This window comes from Aythya marila (assembly GCF_965140915.1).
Source record: "Aythya marila genome assembly, chromosome: 3".
NCBI lineage: Eukaryota > Metazoa > Chordata > Aves > Anseriformes > Anatidae > Aythya > Aythya marila.
The window spans coordinates 24,669,736-24,689,574 of NC_139044.1; the positions used below are offsets into that span (position 1 = coordinate 24,669,736).

Here is a 19,839-nt window from a genome sequence, read left to right on the forward strand (position 1 = left end):
TTATGCAGTCACATTGAAGAATTGTGAAGGGATAATATAATGTGTCATTAATAGACTGTGAAGGCAATTGCTTTTTTTTTTTTTCCAGGAAACATTCAGAAATTTCAAAAGAAATCTTGTTCCTAATGAGGTGAAACACAAGAGCATCCACAGACGCAAAATGAAAATAAAACCTCCTTTCAACTAAAATATGTTCTTTCCAACTCTTTTTAAAAATTTTGTTGATTTTGTTCACTTCCATTATTTTCCACTATAGATTTAGTGAACATCCATTTTGAGTTTATAAAAGAGACTTCACTTAAAATGTTCAAATAGAACAATTTCAAAACCTCTCTCAGTACTTTCTCTAAAGGTGTTTTGAACCTGTACCCTTCTTCAGAAGCTTCCATTTCAGTGAATTAGCATTTTGGTTCACCAAATTGTTTCACTGAGAATTAAATGAACATAATAATTTACAACTTCTTGACCAAATGCTGTAGGACATGTCTTCAAAGATCCAAACCACACAGGTTCCCACAGCTCTTAGCTGAAGCTGTATCTACCTAGCTTTTCATGAGCAGTCTGGGAATTTCAGCTGTCATGGCTCCATTTCTGTGCTTTCCAGTCCTTCTTTAACAATACAATGATGTCAGTATTTCCAATTTTGCCTGTCTACTGTTCAGACAAGGAAGTGCTCATATGAGGAGTCAGAAATGACATATTTCTCCTGGACAACAGGTAATTGACTTCCAAGCCATTCTCAGTTATTGCATGTCACTTGAGAGACCTAAATGTACTAGTCAGTAATGCAGAGAGAAGCTGTTCGGTTACCATTACGTATCACTCCATTATTATCATTTATGCTGAGGTCTTTCTTACACTAAATTAATGCAGCTAGCAACAGGAACATATTGTAGAACATGTTTTTTAAAGAACTAGCCTATTGGGAAAAATGTCAAAACAAGTAAAGCTGTTTAGAAATATGAATCTCAGAAGTGCTGTATATTGTATTTTATAACACCACCCCTTTGGCTCTAAAATTGTTAGCTGTACTCCTTCACTCCATGTGACGCAAGAGTGTGGAGTTTCTCAGTTCCTCACACTCTCATTTGCCAAGATCACCACTCTCTGAAGCGTGCTGTTAAATCGTGCTCTGGGATGAGGGTAGATGCCACCACAGCACCTTGAGATCTCCTCACTCCACCTCCGTGGGAAGCTGAGGACTCACTCGCTCCCCTCCCTGCTCTGCTGCCATGCACAAGGTGCTCTTGAAGACAGAGAGCACCGGACAGAGGCTGCTCTGATTTTGTGTCAAATGGACATCAGCAGTGCAATTAAAAAGGCAAACAAACTTCAGTCAGAAAAAAATCACCTGCTGTTGATACAGGGCACTCTAAAAATGGCCACAAATAAAAGTATTTAGAAAAGATTATTTCCTTTCTGTATCCCGGTTTACTTAATGCATCTAGCAGCAATTTGTGTGTTGTCAATGTCAGCTTCTCTGTTGTGTCAGTGAGCTCTCTGCTTTCTTTTTGTATAACTTTACTTCTTTTCATTGACTAGATGCCAAATTGATGGTGTCTCTTCTGGTAGCTCCTGAATCACGTGCTTTCCTGTTCCCAGCTGTCCCAGCATCCTGTCATAGTGCTGCACAATTGGTGTTTAGACTGTGAGGTTGAGTTGTTTCCCTCATTATCTGTATTACAGCTTGATACTGCTATTTAGTGAGGATTTAATGAGCCAATAGATTATGCCCATGGCCCAAGGCTGGTATCACCAGTGAGACGGCCTGTGGGCTGGCAGTGCTTTGCCAGATTGAACTGCACATATCTCTATGCAGAGTCTTTCTGATCATCCACAGGCATAAAGGTCTGAAGTAAATGTGTGTGTGTATGTATGTATGTATTTTACATATATATTTTCCAACGGACATGTATGATTACACATATGGTAACACCAGTGTTTGCGTAGCCAGTTATCACCAAGGCATTTCACTCTTCCTTGTATTGTCCCATGTCTCGCTCCTTTCCTCTCCCAAGACACAACAGCACCATTTCCCCTCTGTCAGCACTGTGCTTCCAAACCAGCAGATCTGAGACCCAAACATTTCCAGAAACCAAGGTGCCAGCTGTTATAAAAGCATTTTATTCTTGCCAGGTTTTTTTGTCTGCCTGCACCAAAAAATAAAAAATAAAATAAAATAAACAAAGATTCCCAGGAGGGCCAGCTGGCCAGCTTCTCCCAGAAGTCTCATTTTGACTCTTCCAAAAAGTAGGGTGCAGGTCACAGCTGCAGCGTAGAAGCCGGATGTAAATCAGAACAGGCCAAGCTCAAGATATCCGCAAGTGATCGCTGCACAGTTTCAGACGCCGCAGGCCGTTCACACCCTGAACTTCCACTGACGTCAATGGAAATTTCGGATGATGACGGAGAGCAGTGACGATGTTGACTCCGGCAGTGAAAGCCTTGAGAGCCTAATGTTTAGTTTTTCTCTGCCTAGGTTTGTATATGCTGTCCCTCACCACACGCCGAGCACCGCACAAGTGCTTGACTCACCTCAGCATGGCCTGGGACACTGCTGAGGGGGGGATGCAGGCCAGCCAGGGGCTTGGCCAAGCTCTTTCAGGAAAACTGTGGCAGAGCTTTGCAGCCGACCTCCAATCCAGCCTCTTGGCTGCTGCTTTTCAGTACTGAAGTGCTTTGAGTATTGCTCACCGTGCCTCTGCAGCCTGCTGAGCTCAGGGAATTGCCTAATCTGTGAAGGCAACATTAAACATAATGTGGCAAGGTTTGGTTTTGTTTGTTTTATTCCGTTTTACCAAAGCAAACACCAGCTTCACCGAGTTCACCTTTTAATGGGCAGAATCAGCACACGCCCCAGAAGCTGAGGTGCGCTTCTGAAATGGCGGCCGGTGTGGCGCCGCTCTGTGGCCTGCTGAGGGGAGCACTGCCGCAGCGTGGAGAGTCCCGGTTAATTAGTGCACATTTGCTCTGCATGGTCTTTAGGTATGGGGAACGTGCCAGAATGGCCCTGCTGGAGCCTGGGCAGGTTCCTCTCAGCTATCCTGCCAGGCTAGAAGTCCATGCAAGCAGCAGCATGACTGCAGCCCTGTCAGCATGCCTCTAGTGGTGCCCTCCCTGTCCCTATCGCCCCTTGGTGAGACCAGGAGGAGGAGGAGGCTACACTGCAAGCTGAAGATGACTGGCAGCATTGTCTTCAAAATGGATGGCCAGCCACAGTCACAGCCCCGATTAGATCTCCTGTCAATCCTGGTGTAATAAAGAGTAGTCATAGCTGTAGAATGACTCAGCCTGCCTTTGAGTCACAGTCTTAACATCCACTCTACAGGTGTCCAGTGAACATACTGTTCCTAGGATAGCTTTTTCAACAGAAAACGAGGGTGGATTCAAGAGGTAAATTGTAAGTCAGATTGAAGGACAGAGTGAAGAAAGGGAGCCCTGTGGGGGCCAAATGGGTTTCTGTGGCTAGCTGTGGGGTTAATGTGGGGTTTCTATGCCTGTCTGAGATACTCAATCCAATCAGACCATCAGGGCATCGAGGAATAGTGCTCAGAATGATGAATTCTTCTTGGCTTGATGAGTAAAGAAGAAAGAATTTGGAGTATTTAGACCCAGTGTAATATACCTCATCCTGCAGGATGCATACTAAAAACTAGGACCAGTCTTTTCTGCCCACCATACCTTGGATATTCAACAGTTTTCCTTGTGAAGGGTCATGTTATCATAGCACCTTTGATAAGTTACAGTCACACAGATGCCTAGAGAATGACAAATTTTCTCCCTTATGTTCCCACATACAAATGTGGGATGGTAGCCCAGCAGTGGACAGGATAGAAAGCTGATTTTGAATAAAAGATTATTATTACTTATAATTCCTGTCATTAGGATTAAATGTTAGGAAAGAAGAGTAACAGTCCTTATAAATGTAGAATCTGTGATTTATGTACATTTTTTCTCTCAGTAAAAAGGAAACTTTGATAACTCCTAGAGGATTGTATAGTGGTACTTCTCTAGGCCATACCAACTCCTCCTACATAGGTTACGTTTATCAGTTTGGCCACTATTTCCAGTCTCATTAAAGCTGCTACCAATTTGTCTAGTCCCAAACATCAAGTTTAGAAACTTATCACTTACCATCTCTCCCCCACACCTTATTAAAGAATCAGCATGGCATTTCCTTGGGCAGGAGGGCAGTTTTAAGGGCCAAGTTATGGATCCCCACAGTCATCCTCAGGCTTTTTTGAACTCTTGAGTAAATACTGCCTGGAAACAGCCTACCACCCATTTTGTCAGTTTGATCCATAACCCCTCTTGTGGGTTAAAACTCCAGTTTTGGGCAGACTGGGTCCCCTCTTAGAGAGGAGGTGTGGCATGTAGACCTCCCTGTTTCTTCTGCTGTGACCACTGCTGCAGAGAGGCCATTTGCACACCCTGCCATGACCTGCTCTTGACCAAGTCCTCTGCTTGTGCTCTGCCACCAGTCACTCCCACCGTCTTCCTCGTGCTGTGGAGGAAAGACCGTGATTAGCTGTGGTTCACCTTGCTGACTGCTTCTTACCTGTGGTTTCACGTATCTAAAACATGTGTTTTACATGTAAGAGTTGGTGGTTCTTTACGTGTACTCCCCTTGGCCACAACCTCAGCCCCCAGGGTAGCCTCCCACCCTCGCACCTCACAGTTTGAACAGGCCTGTTCCTCTCACTCATCCTCCAGCCCCAAGCATACAGCAAGAGCTGCCTTCTGCTCTCACCGCAGGCTCATCAGGAGCCCCAGGCACCTGCAAAGCTTTCTGCCCTCTCTGCCCCTTCCTGTGTCAGCTTCTGCTGCTGCCTAGGGGAAATGTCTGGTCTAAATGCCTCCTGGCCTCCAGTCTGGTGGGCTCTGGCTTGGATTTAAGGCAGGTGCTGTGTGCTAATCCAGATGAAGTCGAGGGCGGCAGCTCCCTGTGGGCACTGTAACCAGCTGCTCCATGAAGCAGCCTCTGCACATAACCAAAAAGCTTGTCTCCAAGTACATCCAAGTGTGATGTCTGGCTGGGTGCTTGGAGCTTACACATAACAACGGTATTACATTTGATTTGCATAACACCAATTATCCAGAAAAGTATAAAGCAGTTCAGGCTCTGGGTGCCGCTAAGGTATAAAGGCAGAAAATGCCGGGTAATGCAGCATGCGGGAACTATGTGCACGCTGTCACATCACAAGCTTCTTGCTAGTAATGCTGGCCTTGTTTTCCAAAATGGCATGTCCCCCCTGGCCTGGTGGAAGACCCACAGCTGTTGGCATCCCCCACGCAGCAGGCCGCAGGCAGAGCGCCAGAAGCTCCAGCAGCACATACCAGCATGGGCTCGGCTGGCTCTGGTGCCTGTGGGCATGAAATCGTGCAGGAAAGCTCTTGCAAAAAAAAAAAAAAAAAAAAAAAAAAAAAAAAAATCTCACTGTGATATCCTGTACTGCTCCTGTGAAGCACTAGAGCAGTGGTGATGCTCTTGGCTTCACCACCAACAACCTTCATCAACCTCAGCACTTCCCATCATGTCATTCCAGAGGTGGCTGGTGGCCCTGCTCCCCAGACAGCAAACAACCTCGACACAAAGTACTGCAGTGTGTTCAGAGGCAAAAATTAAATGAAATATTCATGCCAATATAATCCATTTCCTGCAGCCTGTGGAGCCAGTCATGTATTTGAAGGCTGCAGTGTGTGCTAGAGCTGGACTACTGCTCTTCACCTGCAGTGGATGGAAGCAAAATGAACAGGATCAGTGCACAGGGCACAGTGACAAGCCTGACTCTGGAGACACAGGCAGCAGCACAGCAGGAAACTGCAGGGACTGAGATGGGCTCTGAGGTGCCCCTTTTCTCCAAGCTCCCTGCAGGCTCCTCAGGCTGGAAGCTCATCTCCAGAGTCCTCTCTCCTCTGACAAAATCTCAGTGCCAGGAAGGGAGGGAGGCCAGAGCTGGAGCCAGCAGGGAGCATAGGCAGGTAATGGGGATGGAGGACTGTGCCAGATCACCCCCCCCCCGAGGAAGGGCACCTGTGTCCCTTGGCATCGTCAACAGGGAAGAAGTGCTGGGAGAGCTGGCGACCGAGACACTGGGGAAAGACAGTCCCAAATATTTTTAGGAAGGAACATGGGAATTGCTGCTGTAGACAGAAAATCTGGGAGGACAAGGGGCATCGAGGGCATGGGGCAGACTCTTCCCTGTGCCTTTGCAGCCGGAGGCTCGCACCCCTTTTGTTGTTGTTTTGCTAAGGCAGTTTACACTTTGTGACTTCTCCCTGCGGCTTGGTCTTGTTCTTTTAAAATGCATGTTGTTGTTGTTAGTTTAAACAGTCTCTCATTAAGGCTCAGAGTGTGTGCTAAAACTTGTCTTGGAATTTTGTATGCAGGTGGTTTATAAGATTTGTATTATTTGCTTCTTTTGGAGCCATTCTGGTGTATTATGTAAATCCATAACTAAGCATTTCCTGGGACCATTTATTGTGCAAATGCATAGTTTGGCACATGTACAGTGCTGAGCAAAACCAATTGCCTCTGCCTCCCTAGTCCAGAGAAGAAAGATCAGCCTGGAGATTTTTTGTTTAATTCAAGAGAAGACAATTTTCTCATTTCGTTTCCTACCAGAATGAGTTTCTGCAAACGAGCTGGAAACTCCTGGAACAGTTCAAAACTAAAAGGCAGAACATCAGCCCCAAATCACGTGTGGAAACAAGTACTGCTCAACATCAGACATACGCTTAAAAATGTTAGCTGTATGCTGGATTGAGTTTTAGGGTCATTTATCACGTTTAATAAAATGCTTACAGAAACATAAGCATGAGCTGATGGGCATTAACAAACTGTTAGATTATTTTATGCAATGTCCATTTCTGAGAAACTGCTTAGTATCTTGAATAGTTATTTTTCAGTTTGTGTAAGCAGGAGAGTTTAGTGACAAGCCCCAGATCTAACTGGTGCTTTAAGCTTTGATTCAGGCCTTTTTCTCTGCACAAATTCCCCCCAGAGTAGAGGAAAGCAGGCATGCATTACCTGACATCAAGGGCTTCTCCATCCTTTCTCAGTTTCAAGAAACCTACCCTTGGGGCCCCAGGAGCATGGAGAGACAGCAAGGAAGGGGACATCATCCCAGGGACACAGCGAGGAGGGTGAGCACAAGGACTTGGCATGGACCTGGGCTCATTGCCAGGCTCTGAGCAGAGCGCTGGCATGGCAGGGCCATGGGTGACACACTGCTTGAGTTTCCTGCAGTGTAAGATTTGTAGACATGCTCTCAAGTTGACCTGACCCTGTAGCCAGGAGCAATCAATTAAAGAAACTTTTCCCCAAGTAATCTGTTGCAGAAATTGTGATTTTATGACAGCTTGCCCTTGCTGGATTGCCCTTTCTAAGGACACGGTACTCCAAGCTTGAGATTTGCCAAGGCTGATATTTAAAAGGCACTGCAGGCACCTCGAGCACCTCTCTGGAAATTGCTGAGGCTGGCGGGTTTATTTGCAGTGTTTTATGATCTGGGACACACCACAGGAGCCTCCATGCAACTGTTCTGCTGGCACATGGACCTGTGGTGATGCCGGAACAACACACACGGAGGCTGTCTTGATCAGTAAGAGAAGTTGGCTACAAAATAAACATGCGGGAAACAGATCTCAGAAGATGCAGCCTACAGGCATTCCTCATCCTGTCTCCTTCAAGCACCTGCAGACTCCATCGCTCTGTGCCTCAGCTTGTCCATCTGTAAAATGGGGATCTACCCTCCACTAGCATGGCTCCGAAATCTGCCCATCTGGGAGGGTGATTTTGCTGTGATTGCAGTTCATATGAGTATTGGCTTAAGCAAAGTGGAGCTGGAGACAAGATTTCAGGGAAACACACCATGTACACTCCTGGAGAGGATTTCTGAGGAATGTTTTTGCTTAATTTGTGTTTTGTATCTGCACAGTACTCTTATGCCTATCTCATGAGCATAATGCAGGAGAAAGGATGTGGCTCTAACAGGATAAAATATGAAAAAAAGTCCCTTTTTGTTTTCAATGTAAGAAATTAAATTTGATTTTAGTTTCCTTCCTTTCTTTTAACAGCTGTGGCACTTCGTCTGTCTTGTTGGCTTTTGCTTGGCTTTCAAGTCACGCAGAAGACATTCATGCATGACACCTTAGTCCGTGTCTGTTCACACATCGAATGGAAAATGCACGACTGTCAACAGCGCTACTGCAGACTATTTATCCATGCAGTCCTCATCAGTGCAGGGATGAGCAAAACACGTTTTGCCTGCCAATCTCTAATCAAGAGGCCAGATTAGCTGGCACAGTGGCTGCTTAGCTCTGTTCTGTGGAGCCTATGCTCACGCTGGTGAAAATCAGGAGCAATTTAGCTAAATTCAGTTTGCAGGTACAGACCTTACAAGGTCAAACAAAACAAAAAAATGCAGCCTACAAAGAACAAAAATCAATGACTAGGAGCAACAGCAGAACAAAACATGCTTTGGAGAAGGTTCCAGTATGAATATTGTGAAAATGAGAAAATTTTAACAACAGTTAACAGTCTGGAAAGGAAAAATAACTGGCTTGTGCAAAATATTCCCTTATGATGTGCATTCCTCACAGATATTTTCTACTTTGCTGCACCTTTTCCAAAAATATAATGGCAGCCTCAATGGTGTAATAACTTTTCTGGCATAGTTTTGCTTTCCAGCATCAAGAGGCTGAACCCCCGGGCTAGGGGAACATGCTATGTATGCTTTTTCTGGGTTTTGTCTACCTTCCCTCTTCAAGAAATGGCTTTATTTTGCAAAGGGATGCAAAAAGCATTCCTTCCAGTTTGGGCAGAATTTATACATTCATTTGCACAAGGTTCAAGGCAGGAAGAAACATCCCATCTACCTAGCAATGGTTAAAGATAAAAAAAAGGCAGTTGAAGATGAGTATTGTTAAGCATGTAATTATGAGCTCAGTGGGGAAAAAAAAAAAAGGAGCTTTAGTGTCGTGTTTTATTTGCAAGCTTTATTTGACTGCAACACCTGCTTTTGATAAGATTAACTCTTACTTACTTAGCATGCAATTTTGGCACCAACTATTTGTCATTAACTTCGCTGGAGATGCTCATTTCCAGTGCCTGAGATATTTTGATAGTCTTGCTGTGCTGCAGACATGCACAATGGGGCAGAGCTAATTTGCTGTTTGCTGGGTTAATGAAGATATGCACTAAAAAGATTATGAAGAAGAAGAATTAGCACATGAAGGATTATGAAACCAACAATTTAGAGTAATGTATATATACATCTATATATAGGCAGTAAGATTCTTAATTTGATGTTTCCATTCCAGTTTTACACAGCCTTTCACCATTGCCTTACTGATGCCTTGCGTTGCTTATTTTTTCAACCAATTGCTGTGATTACAGTGGAGCTCCAGTCTCACTATTTGGACATGCACAAGGCCAAAGCACGCCTCAGCCCTGTGTCAGCCCTTTCCCTATGGCCTCTCCAGCCATTATCCATGCTGAAAGTGAGACTGCCTACTGCAGCACTGCTGGTAATGCAGGCAGGAGGAGGTCTGGTCAGTCTTTGGTGGCAATTTCTCTTTTGACAAAGAAGGTGGCATTTCTCTTACCAGACCCTGGACCCCTCCTTTAGAGATGAAGGCAAGAAACAGCTTCTCCCTGGGCTCCACTCCTCCTGAGGTGGGCATCAAGAGCAGCTCAGGTTTGCGCATCTCCAGTGACTCAGAGCACAGCAGTAGGCGTTTGTCATGATGCCACGGCGAGCAAAAGCTGCCTGCCCATGTAGATGCTGCATGCTGCTTAAAACCATCACACCTGCAGGCATAGCCCCGCTGTGCTGCCCGAGTCAGCAGGCAGGGCTGAAAGTCGCTGTCCTGTGAAATTGCAAGGAGACAACCCAGTCTCCCCATCCGTCCTGCACCTTTGGGATGCTTCGGGATCTGCAGCTGCTGAGTTTGGCTCCACAAGATGCTGAGAGCTTACAGACCGCCCTTGGGTTAGGGTAGCTTTTGTCTTCCGTAAAAAATTACATTTTCATTAGCAGATGAGATTGTTAAAATATTCATAGGCAGGCTCTTCTGGCACATTCAGGCATGTCTGGAGAGCCACAGGACATGGACTCTGTTTTTGCCAGGGAGTATCCATAAAACATCAGGCCCCGCAATGGGTACAGTGTGCCCTTGTGGGCAAAACCAAAACAACCAGACAGCAGGAGGAACGGTGTCCAAAACGTTCTGTCAAAATATTTAGAGCTGAAGGTTGTTTTTTCCTGGAGTGATTTTGTCCCCCAGCTGTTTTGGGATTACTGTGTGGGTTATATCCCTGCCCTGTCTTCTTCCCATAAGCATTACTGCCCCATCTAGCATTACTCCCTGATAGCTCTCTTAATCAAATGTTACTTCATGAGCTGTGTGATGGCACCAAGGAAAAATTGTCCTTTGATAAGTGATAGGAGACCTGAGGAGACAATTAATATGAGGGGGTTCCTGTACAGCACAGAGTCATCCTTGCACAAAAAGAGGCCGTGTTTCTCTTAATGTACCTCGGGCTTCACTGAAAATAAGGCCAAGAGAGCCAGCTCCTGCATGGATGGATTCCAGAGATGCTGCTGGAAAGGGGCAAAGGGGCCTCCTGCCATGAGGGGATGTGGCAGGGGTGCAGATGCTGCAGTGACCCCCAGGAGATCCTCAATTATCAATTATCAATCCTCAAACTTAATTCCTGGATTTGTGATGGTATTCCCAGAGTTGTCCACCTTGAAGCCCTATCATGAGGTGCTGTACGACATACGAAACAGGGATGGGACTATAAAGCTGGGCATAGTTCTGTAAGATTGGAGAGAGTTAGTAATGAGACAAATCTGAAAAGGCTCAGAGCACACCTTGGTTTCTGTAGCTAACCACCTGATGCAGCCCATTCCATGAGAAAGTGGATAGAAAACACACTTTCATCAGGCTCCAAATAGAGAGACTCGCATGGCCAGTTTCAGGTAAAAAAAAAAAAAAAAAAAAAAAAAAAAAAAGGAAAAGAAAAAGAAAAAGAAAAAACAGCTTAAAATTCAAGGCAGCAGTGTGCAAACCTATTTGGCATTCATTGTCAGAGGAAAATTAATTTTGCTCAAATTTTGCCAGAGCACCTCATTAAAGCACTTCCAGGCCTCAGGGGCTTTGAAGGTGAGCAGAAGCCCGTGCAGCCACCCGACCCCGTCTGGGCCCCACGCACCCCAGCACATCGCCACCCCACAGACCCCCACAGCTCTGCCCAGCATGGCCGACTTGCTGCGCAGAGCCAGATCCACCCCTGAGGGGCAAATCCCAAATCCCCCAAATCCCCAGCTGTAGCACTGGGCATTGGAGGGGGCTGCAGTGCCAGGCCCCTCAGCATCCTGGTCCCCACCGGTGTAAAAGGAGAGCAACCCCACGCTGCTTTCATGGCCCACTTTGAAGGTGCTCGTGGTGAGGGTGAAATTCAGCCTTCTGGCTTCACCTCCGCCTTGCTCGATCGTTGCTGCCCCCCGTGTTTGCAGCCCATCCCTGTTGGTGCCCTGTGTAGGTGGTGGCTGATGCAGCAGGTGCTGAAACTTGGTTTTTGCCTTGTCTTTGAGGTCTGTGCCCTTCTTCCCCCAAAGGAAAAGATGAGGAGCAAGAAAAACCCCTGTTTGCTACAGATTGTGACTGGCTTGTGTACTAATGCTGCCTTTCTCTCCTTGTTTTAGGGAGTGCTGCCGATTTTTTGGAGACAATGGCTTGACTTTGAAGGTGTTTTTTACCAAGGCAGCACCCTTTGGTGTTCTTTGGACACTCACAAACTACCTTTACTTACATGCAATAAAGAAAATAAACACTACGGATGTCTCCGTGTTGTTCTGCTGCAACAAAGCGTTTGTGTTCTTGCTTTCATGGATCGTTCTGAGGGACAGGTTCATGGGAGTGAGGGTAAGTGACTCTTATCTCTGTCTCTTTCTGCCCCCTCTCCCTCTGCCCTTCCTTTCCGCTTTCCCCAAGCAGTGCCCCATGCAGCATCAGCACAGAAACCCTTGGAGAGGGGGACGAGCCCTCACCCGCAGCCTGGCTCCCTGCGCATTTCCCACCAGCAGAGAGGAAACCTGCTCTGGAGCATGGCATGAAGGCTAGCTGCAATATCCGTGCTGCTGTGAGCAGACACTAGCCTTTGCCTGTCTCTTCTGACTTAAAAGGTTTCCGAGAGCATTGGAAACCCCACAGCCCCCGCTGACCCTGCTGCCATTTTGGCAGCCCTCAGCACGCGGTGTCCTCTGGCAGCAGAGCCAGGCAGATGGGCAGCTGGCACCCACCACAGAGACCCAGCGGTAGCTGCAACCAAAAGGCACTGCTGAGTCCCTCCAGCCTCCCTGCATCAGCAGGAGCTGCATCGGTATTTACAGAAATGATGGCAGTAATGTCTATTTTTTGCCCAGTGCTTCAAGAGCTCCCTGCTCATCAGCGTTGGCAAAGTTTTCAGCGCTCAGGAAAAGCTGCGTTATCTCTCACTGCTGAGAGTTAACTTTTGGGGAAGTATTGCTCTCTGGCAGGAGCACTTGGACAGCCCAGTGGTGGTTGCAGCCAAGAGGCAGCTCAGGGGAGCATTGCAAAACGCCCCTGCCAACAGCCCGGCCTTGCCAGCTGGTGTCTGTGCCTGCCCATCCAGCTTCCCAGGTAGCAGTACGCAGAAAACAAATTAACTGCTGGGCTTTTGGTTGGTTGGTTTTGTTTTGTTTTGTTTTGTTTTTAATGCATAAGGAAGGGTACCCTGAAATGCTCCCGGAGGCAGGGAAGTGTCACTTTTATCCCAGCTGGCCCTGCTGGCCATTTTGATCAAAGTGAGAAAAATAGGTATTTTGCTGGTGTTCATCCACCCTGTGGCAGTGTCAGTGAGCACCCTGTACTGCTGGTTGGGCCCAGGAGAGGAAGTGTGTAGATGGTTGACCACTGAACTGTCTGTCAGCTTGCTTCTTGCTCTGTCACATGGGGACATGTGGACTCAGGAGCAGGGACATTTCTTATGCACTCTCTGTAGTTGCAACCACATCCAATTGTCCTTTGTTTCTTGTCCACACTGCTTTGGGAAAGGACATCACAACAGCCCTACCACCCACCTCCATGTGCCCCAGTGGGAACACCTCCATCTCCTGCAGTGAAGCTGCAACTCTCCCCTTTGCACAGTGACCATCCCAGCAGGGCACGAGCTGCCCTGCTCCTTTCACACAGGACACGTGCAGTGAAGCTGTGAGTGCCTGGGGTGCTGCTTCTGTAAGCCCTGAGGTGCTGAGACATCCTCATGGGCTGGTCGCTGTGGTGCAGCTGCTGCTAATCCAGCACTTGAGGGACGGGCTGAAAGGCTTGCTGAGAAAGCTAGTGTGACACTCCTGGCATGTCAACAGGCCGAGAGGTCAGGGCAAGACTCATCTGACACTCGTGGCATGCTTGGTAGAAGAGGTAAGACCTGTCCTGGTTTCAGTTAGCACAGAATTAATTTTCTTCCTAGTAGCTGGTGGAATGCTGTGTTTTGGCTTAGAATGAGAAGAGTGCTGATAACACCCCGATGCTTTAATTGTTGCAGAGCAGTGCTTATACTAAGCCAAGGACATCTCAGCCTTTGCTCTGTCCTAAGCCAGGGATTGTGGGTTCGAGTCCCATCTGGGGTGCCAACTGGTCTAGATGCCTGCCCATATCCTCCCATACTCCCTGCCACCCACAACTATACTGCCTCCGGGCAGATCTCCGGATGAGCTTCCTAAGTAGTTGTTTAACTTTAAGCAGAACCTGAAGTGCATTCAGGAGGCAGAACAACAGGACTATGCTGGTCTGAGTATCCCAAGGATATTCAATATCTTGGAGAGCTATTGTAATAAACTCGGAGGATAAGAGGGTGGTGAAGGAGGAAGGGAGAGTGATCAAGGAGGGTACAGGGGTGGTGAAGGAGAAAGGGAGAGTGATCAAGTAAGAAAAATTATCTTCCCCTTTCCCCTCCACAGATTGACTCCCTAATGAAAAAAGGCAACAGATACAATTGCTAATAGTTTCCAAAATACAGTTTCCAAAGTATAGAATCGAAGATGTTACTGAGTACAAATACCAGGTTAGAGTCATGGCCAGATATTTCATCATCTCATAAGCCACTGATACAACACACAGTACCATAATGGTCTGAAACCAGGGCCCGGAGAGGATAAACAACATGACAGAGAGCACATACGGAAAATAACGTGCTATAATACTCAATTTGGAAAACAGGCGCAGCACAGTTGAGATTAAAGCAATCAGCATTATGACAAGTGACTATTAAGCAGGTCTAATACTTATACCAATTTTAGTTTAACACACTCTGGTCAGATCTGCCGTTATCTCAACCTTTCGTGCCCCACGTTGGGCGCCAAAAAGACTGTCGTGGTTTAACCCGGCTGGCAGCTAAACACCACGCAGCCGTTCGCTCACCCTCCCCCCTCCCTCTCTGGGACGGGGGAGAGAAATGGAAAGTGAAGCCCGTGAGTTGAGATAAAGACAGTTTAATAAGACAGGAAAATAATAATAATAATAATAATAATGATGATACAATGGTGATAATACGAAAGTAATAATAGTATGTACAAACAAGTGATGCACAATGCAATTGCTCACCACCCGCTGACCGATGCCCAGCCTAACCCCGAGCAGTCCGGCCCCCTCCCCCCGGCTAGCCACCCCTATATATTGTTTAGCATGACGTCAGATGGTATGGAATACCCCTTTGGCTAGTTTGGGTCACCTGTCCTGGGTCTGTCCCCTCCCAGCTCTTACTGCACCCCCCAGCCTGCCCGTTGGCAGGACAGAGCAAAGGCTGAGATGTCCTTGGCTTAGTATAAGCACTGCTCTGCAACAATTAAAGCATCGGGGTGTTATCAGCACTCTTCTCATTCTAAGCCAAAACACAGCATTCCACCAGCTACTAGGAAGAAAATTAATTCTGTGCTAACTGAAACCAGGACAGACCTTATGCCAGAGCAAAGCTGTTTGCAGAGTGGCTGCATTTGCTTTGATCTGTGCCCTCAGTGTTTCCCTTCGTGCTACAGTAAATAAAGCAGCTCAGCATTTAAGGGAACCACTGCTTGCGAGAGCCTCCTGCATGCATCCTGTAGAGACACACACACCTGTCAGTGGGACTTGGAGACAAACATATCCTCAAATCCCAAACCATGGTCTTCCTTTCCAGTAGAGGCCCTGCCTCCAGGGAGCCACTCTGAAGGCTGCCAGCCCCTTACGTTCAAATCAAACCTGATGCTTTTTATTCTGCCATTCACTGCAGTGAAGGTGCTGCCATTTGAGGCTCAAGGACTTCCTGAAATAGAAGTGATGTTGATATAGTTAATGGTCCTTGACGACCTTTTTCCTCCATGAGTTTATCCTTGTAAACTTCTCACATGCAGAGCAAGGATACCCTTGGCTGATTTACCCATCAGGTGAAGACAAATCCCCTTTTGTTTGTTCTGCACCTGCCCCACACTAGTTTTGTTTGATGCCCTTTTCTTCCATGCTTCTGTATCCACACTGAGCATTTGCCTGTCCTTTTATTTTATTTGACAAGCAGCAGCTTGCTGACGTGAGAGGACTGCTGAGCGCTGCTGAGCTCCTTCAGCCCTGCCCACCCAGGACAGCCCCACGCTGCTCTAGTGCCAGGCATTGTGTTTTTTGTTTTTCTCTCTCCTTGCCTTTAAAAACAAAGCCTGTCCAGGCTGGCAGGGCATAGCTACACCACCAAGTGTCCCTTTAGAGGGACACTTCCCTTTTAGCCACGGAAGCTGCGAGTGGAGACAGCATCAGCTCCGTGGATACCTGCCTGGGGCTGCTACTGGTTTCCTGCCTAAGGGCAGGGGCAGGTGATGCAGAAGTACCTCTCATGTAAAGCTGCCCTCGTGTTTCTCCATGCTGGGGGCTGGCCAGTAACACTCGCTTTCTTTGTTTGTCCCCAACCAGATCGTGGCTGCTATATTTGCTATTGCAGGGATTGTTATGATGACGTACGCTGATGGGTTTCACAGCCACTCCGTGATTGGGATAGCCCTGGTGGTGGGCTCTGCCTCAATGTCTGCTCTCTACAAGGTAAGCACACCAGGGCTCCCCGCCGAAAGATGCCAGTCACCACCACTGACTGGCGCTGCTCCTGTCTTGCTTTACAACCCGGAGGTTCACAACCTCCATGCAGTTGGGCACCACCTGCCCTTCTTTGCGGACCTCTGCCATAAACGCAGCTGTTTGCTTTGTCTGATGCCTGCCCTCAGTTAGGACAAAGCCTTTCCAGGAAGGCAGAGCTGGAATGCCAGCCCTGCAGGGAAGTGGTGCGAGAGTTACACCAGCCCATGTGGTTTTGTCTTGTAGGTTTTATTCAAACTTCTTCTGGGCAGTGCAAAATTTGGAGAAGCTGCCTTATTTCTGTCCGTGTTAGCCGTCTTCAATGTTCTCTTCGTTACCTGTATTCCTGTCATCCTTTATTTTACCAAAGTGGAATACTGGAGCTCTTTTGCCGTTGTTCCTTGGGGAAACCTCTGTGGATTTTCGATTCTTTTATTGAGTGAGTACACACTGGGATCTCGTGCTGCTTGGGGTGGAATAGCATGCCAGAAACTGGCCACTAGTGGAAGCTGTAGCCCTCTGAACTACTGCAGCTGTTTCCCCTTATTCTGAACCTAAGTTTTAACTTGATAAGGCATTCAGAAGGCCCATTCCTATGTGGAACCTACAGCTTTTCTAAAAAAAAAAAAAAGAAATAATTTTTTTTTTAAAGGGCAAAAAAAAAGCAGTCAGAACCAGCTATTTGTATGAAATCTCCCAGATGAAAAATATTGCCTTGGGACAGAAAGCAGGAATTGCCCAGGACTCCAACTGTATTTCTGGGCATTACACTAAGAGATGGGCTGTACCTAAACCTCACCCTGATCCTGCCACTGGACTCCAGTGGGGTAAAGAGTTCCCTGGGAACAGCAATGTCTTGGGCAGACAGACGTGCACAGGTATCTTCCAGGAATACCAGCAGAATTTAATATGCTTTCTATATGTACAATGTACAGAGAGAGTAATAAAGCAGGGGTATTTTGCTTTGCCTAGTTTCACTGGAGTAAAAAGTGGTTTTCTTTCCTTCTTCAGCATTCAATATTCTACTAAATTTTGGAATTGCTATTACGTATCCCACCTTGATTTCTCTTGGAATTGTACTGAGTGTGCCAGTAAATGCGGGTAAGAATTTCTGACTTTTGCATCCTAATGAGTACATGAAATTTGTGGCCTTTCAAGTATCTACCAGGGATAAAAGCAAATGGCTCTGTTAAAGACATTTTACATCTTCTCTTAAAAACTTACACTCATTAAAAATTTATACTTTAATTGTTAAATACGTGTTGTATGATATTGCATGACTATTCATAATTCCTAGAATTGCTTTTTAAGTTACTGTCTGAAGAAGCCAGCGTACTGAAAAACAAACTAGATTTGAAGTCATCCATCTCCAGGCTGGGATGAACACTCAGAGATGAAGTAGAAATCAATTCTTAATGATTTTTTTCCAGGCAGGCTTAATATTAAATTGAAACAAATAGAATTAAATACATTTTAGAGCAAATTTGTGTTAGTAATTCTGCTGGCCTTGGTAAATAAAAGAGCAGGTGTAGAGACTACAAGGCAGTGAGGCTGGGCAGGGGAGCGGATGGGCAAACCTGGCCCAAACCACAGCCCCCCCTCTTTCTTGGCTAGGCATCAAAAGAAACAAAAAATACGTTATCATTTACACTTCCTTGCTCCTTAAATGAACCAGGGCCTGCTGTGACCTCGGCTTGCACCCTGCTGTGTGCTAGTCCAGCAGAAAGTCTCCCTGCCACCATCTCCCCATGGCCACGTCCTCCTGTGCAGCCCAGAGCCAGGGAGCTGAGGGGAGGGAAGGGGGTACTGCCCTCGTGCTTTGTCCCACATAATAACACCAGTTCAATGTCCCACACAGTGGTTGATCACTACACGAGTGAAATTGTCTTCAACAGTGTCCGAGTAATCGCCATCGTCATTATTGGCCTGGGTTTCCTCCTGTTGCTCTTGCCAGAGGAATGGGACGTCTGGGTGATAAAGCTGCTCACGCGTCTCAAGGTCCGGAAGAAGGAAGAAATCCCTGAAGGGAACGGAGACATCACTTCAGGATTGCCTAACAAAAGCCGGAGAACTCGCCCCTCCATGTCATCCTTTGCTCATTAAATGCTCTTTTTACCAAAACTTTGTGGTTAACCTTATATATGATGATGCAAAGGTCTTTTCTTGGGAAGAAGCACACCTGTCCAACACGGTGTACATACCTGTACAGTTTTGATATGATCACCATCTAAGGCATCAAGTCTTGGCATGTCCAGTTTGCTTGTACTTTTTTCACATCAGACCTTTCACTTAAGTAGTACACTGAAAAAAACTGCAAACCAAGAACCTCTCTTCTCTTTTTAAATGAATGTAATATATAGTCAAAATATATTTGCATAGGTTATTTTAAAGAATGATTTTCATGAAAAGCAGGGCAGACATTTTGAACATTAGGTACCGAATGATGCATTGCACACTGTGATTTAAAAGAAACAAATGCTATGCTACATCACATGTTTATTTTTTTGACCAGAGCTGTACTCTGATAGTTTTCAAGGAACCAAAAGGGAATCTTTATGGGGACAGGAAGATGGGGGGAAGAGTAGAAGGAGGGAAGTTCGGAAATCACTCTGTGTAGGTGAGCGCGTGCTGCGCTGGAACCGGACAAAAATTCAAGTGCTAAAAATGCCTGCATTAAAGCACTAGAGGGAAAGCAGTCTAGAGCCCAAATCTCCTGGTACTGCACGTGACTGTAGTCCACGTTTAAAACCATGCAAGAGAAATACAGTGCCTTCTACAGAACTCTTGTCTTTATCCACGCAGAACCAGGCCCTGCTGTGAGATGGCGGCACTGCGGGGCTCAGCCTTGCAGCCCGGGCACCCCAAATTCCCCTCCTGCACCGGGAAGTGCCCCTCACAAGCGCTGGGAGCACGGGGCCCCGTGGACTGCAGGTTTGTGTGCAGGGGACCTGGTTCTCCTCCCGCTTGCACAGGTTTTAGCCCTGTGTGGAGCTGCACTCGGTTAACGCTAGCATGAGAAAGGGGAAACGGTGGTGGTTGCGTGGGGAAAAATCTGACCGAAAATGCGCGGCAGAGCTGACGAGAGCGGGGTTGCTGATGTACAGTCTGAGGACACGGACTGAGGGGGTGAATCGCCAGTTGCTTTTACTCCATAATTGTGAGTGTTTAAGAGTTAAAAATGTAATATATTTACATCAAATGTAACACTTTTTATGAAACTTGTAAGCACCAGGATGTTTACTTACGCGATTTTGGTTCGCCATTAAATTTCTATCTGTGATAGATCACATGCTATGTAAAAAAAGGGGGGGGGAAAGGTTATAGTTTACTATTTTTGAAGTTTACATTGTTGCATACAAAATTAAAAGTGTTCTTTTGAACTGCTGCCATAGCCTAAGGGTCCCTGCTGCCACTGAGGCCCTCTTTGTCTCAGGCAGGGGTGGCATCCACTTCAAAACATTTTAGCAAATCAACTTCAGATTCCATTAGCTGTTTGGCAACGCTCAATAATAAAAGATTTTAAACTCAGCTTCTGTCAGTGCTGTTTGCCTCTCTTGGCTGCACCTTTACTCCAGTTTTGCTGTGGCTTGCATCTGGCCAAAGCGATCAAGTGGCAGAGACAGGATCGGCCAACCTTCAGCCCAGTCTCACAGCCCCAGCTATGTTGCAGGAGCTTTCCCTCTGCTCAGAATCCCACTGCCTTCAACACAAAACCAG

General features: G+C 46.6%; 1 protein-coding gene across 3 annotated transcripts in view; it reads left to right on the plus strand.

The window, feature by feature from the left end:
- The window catches only part of SLC35F3 (solute carrier family 35 member F3), a 159,985-nt gene extending 140,425 nt beyond the window's left edge, over nt 1-19,560 (plus strand). For 2 of the 3 annotated variants that reach the window (XM_082757750.1, XM_082757751.1), the window contains 5 exons: nt 11,715-11,934; nt 15,967-16,092; nt 16,369-16,561; nt 17,134-17,223; nt 17,981-19,560. In XM_082757750.1, the coding sequence (XP_082613876.1) occupies nt 11,715-11,934; nt 15,967-16,092; nt 16,369-16,561; nt 17,134-17,223; nt 17,981-18,225 (874 nt within the window). In that variant the 3' untranslated portion in view covers nt 18,226-19,560. The remainder of the gene's footprint in view (nt 1-11,714; nt 11,935-15,966; nt 16,093-16,368; nt 16,562-17,133; nt 17,224-17,980) is intronic. The other variant, XM_082757752.1, reaches the window with a different exon arrangement.
- Nucleotides 19,561-19,839: the final 279 nt, after the last annotated feature.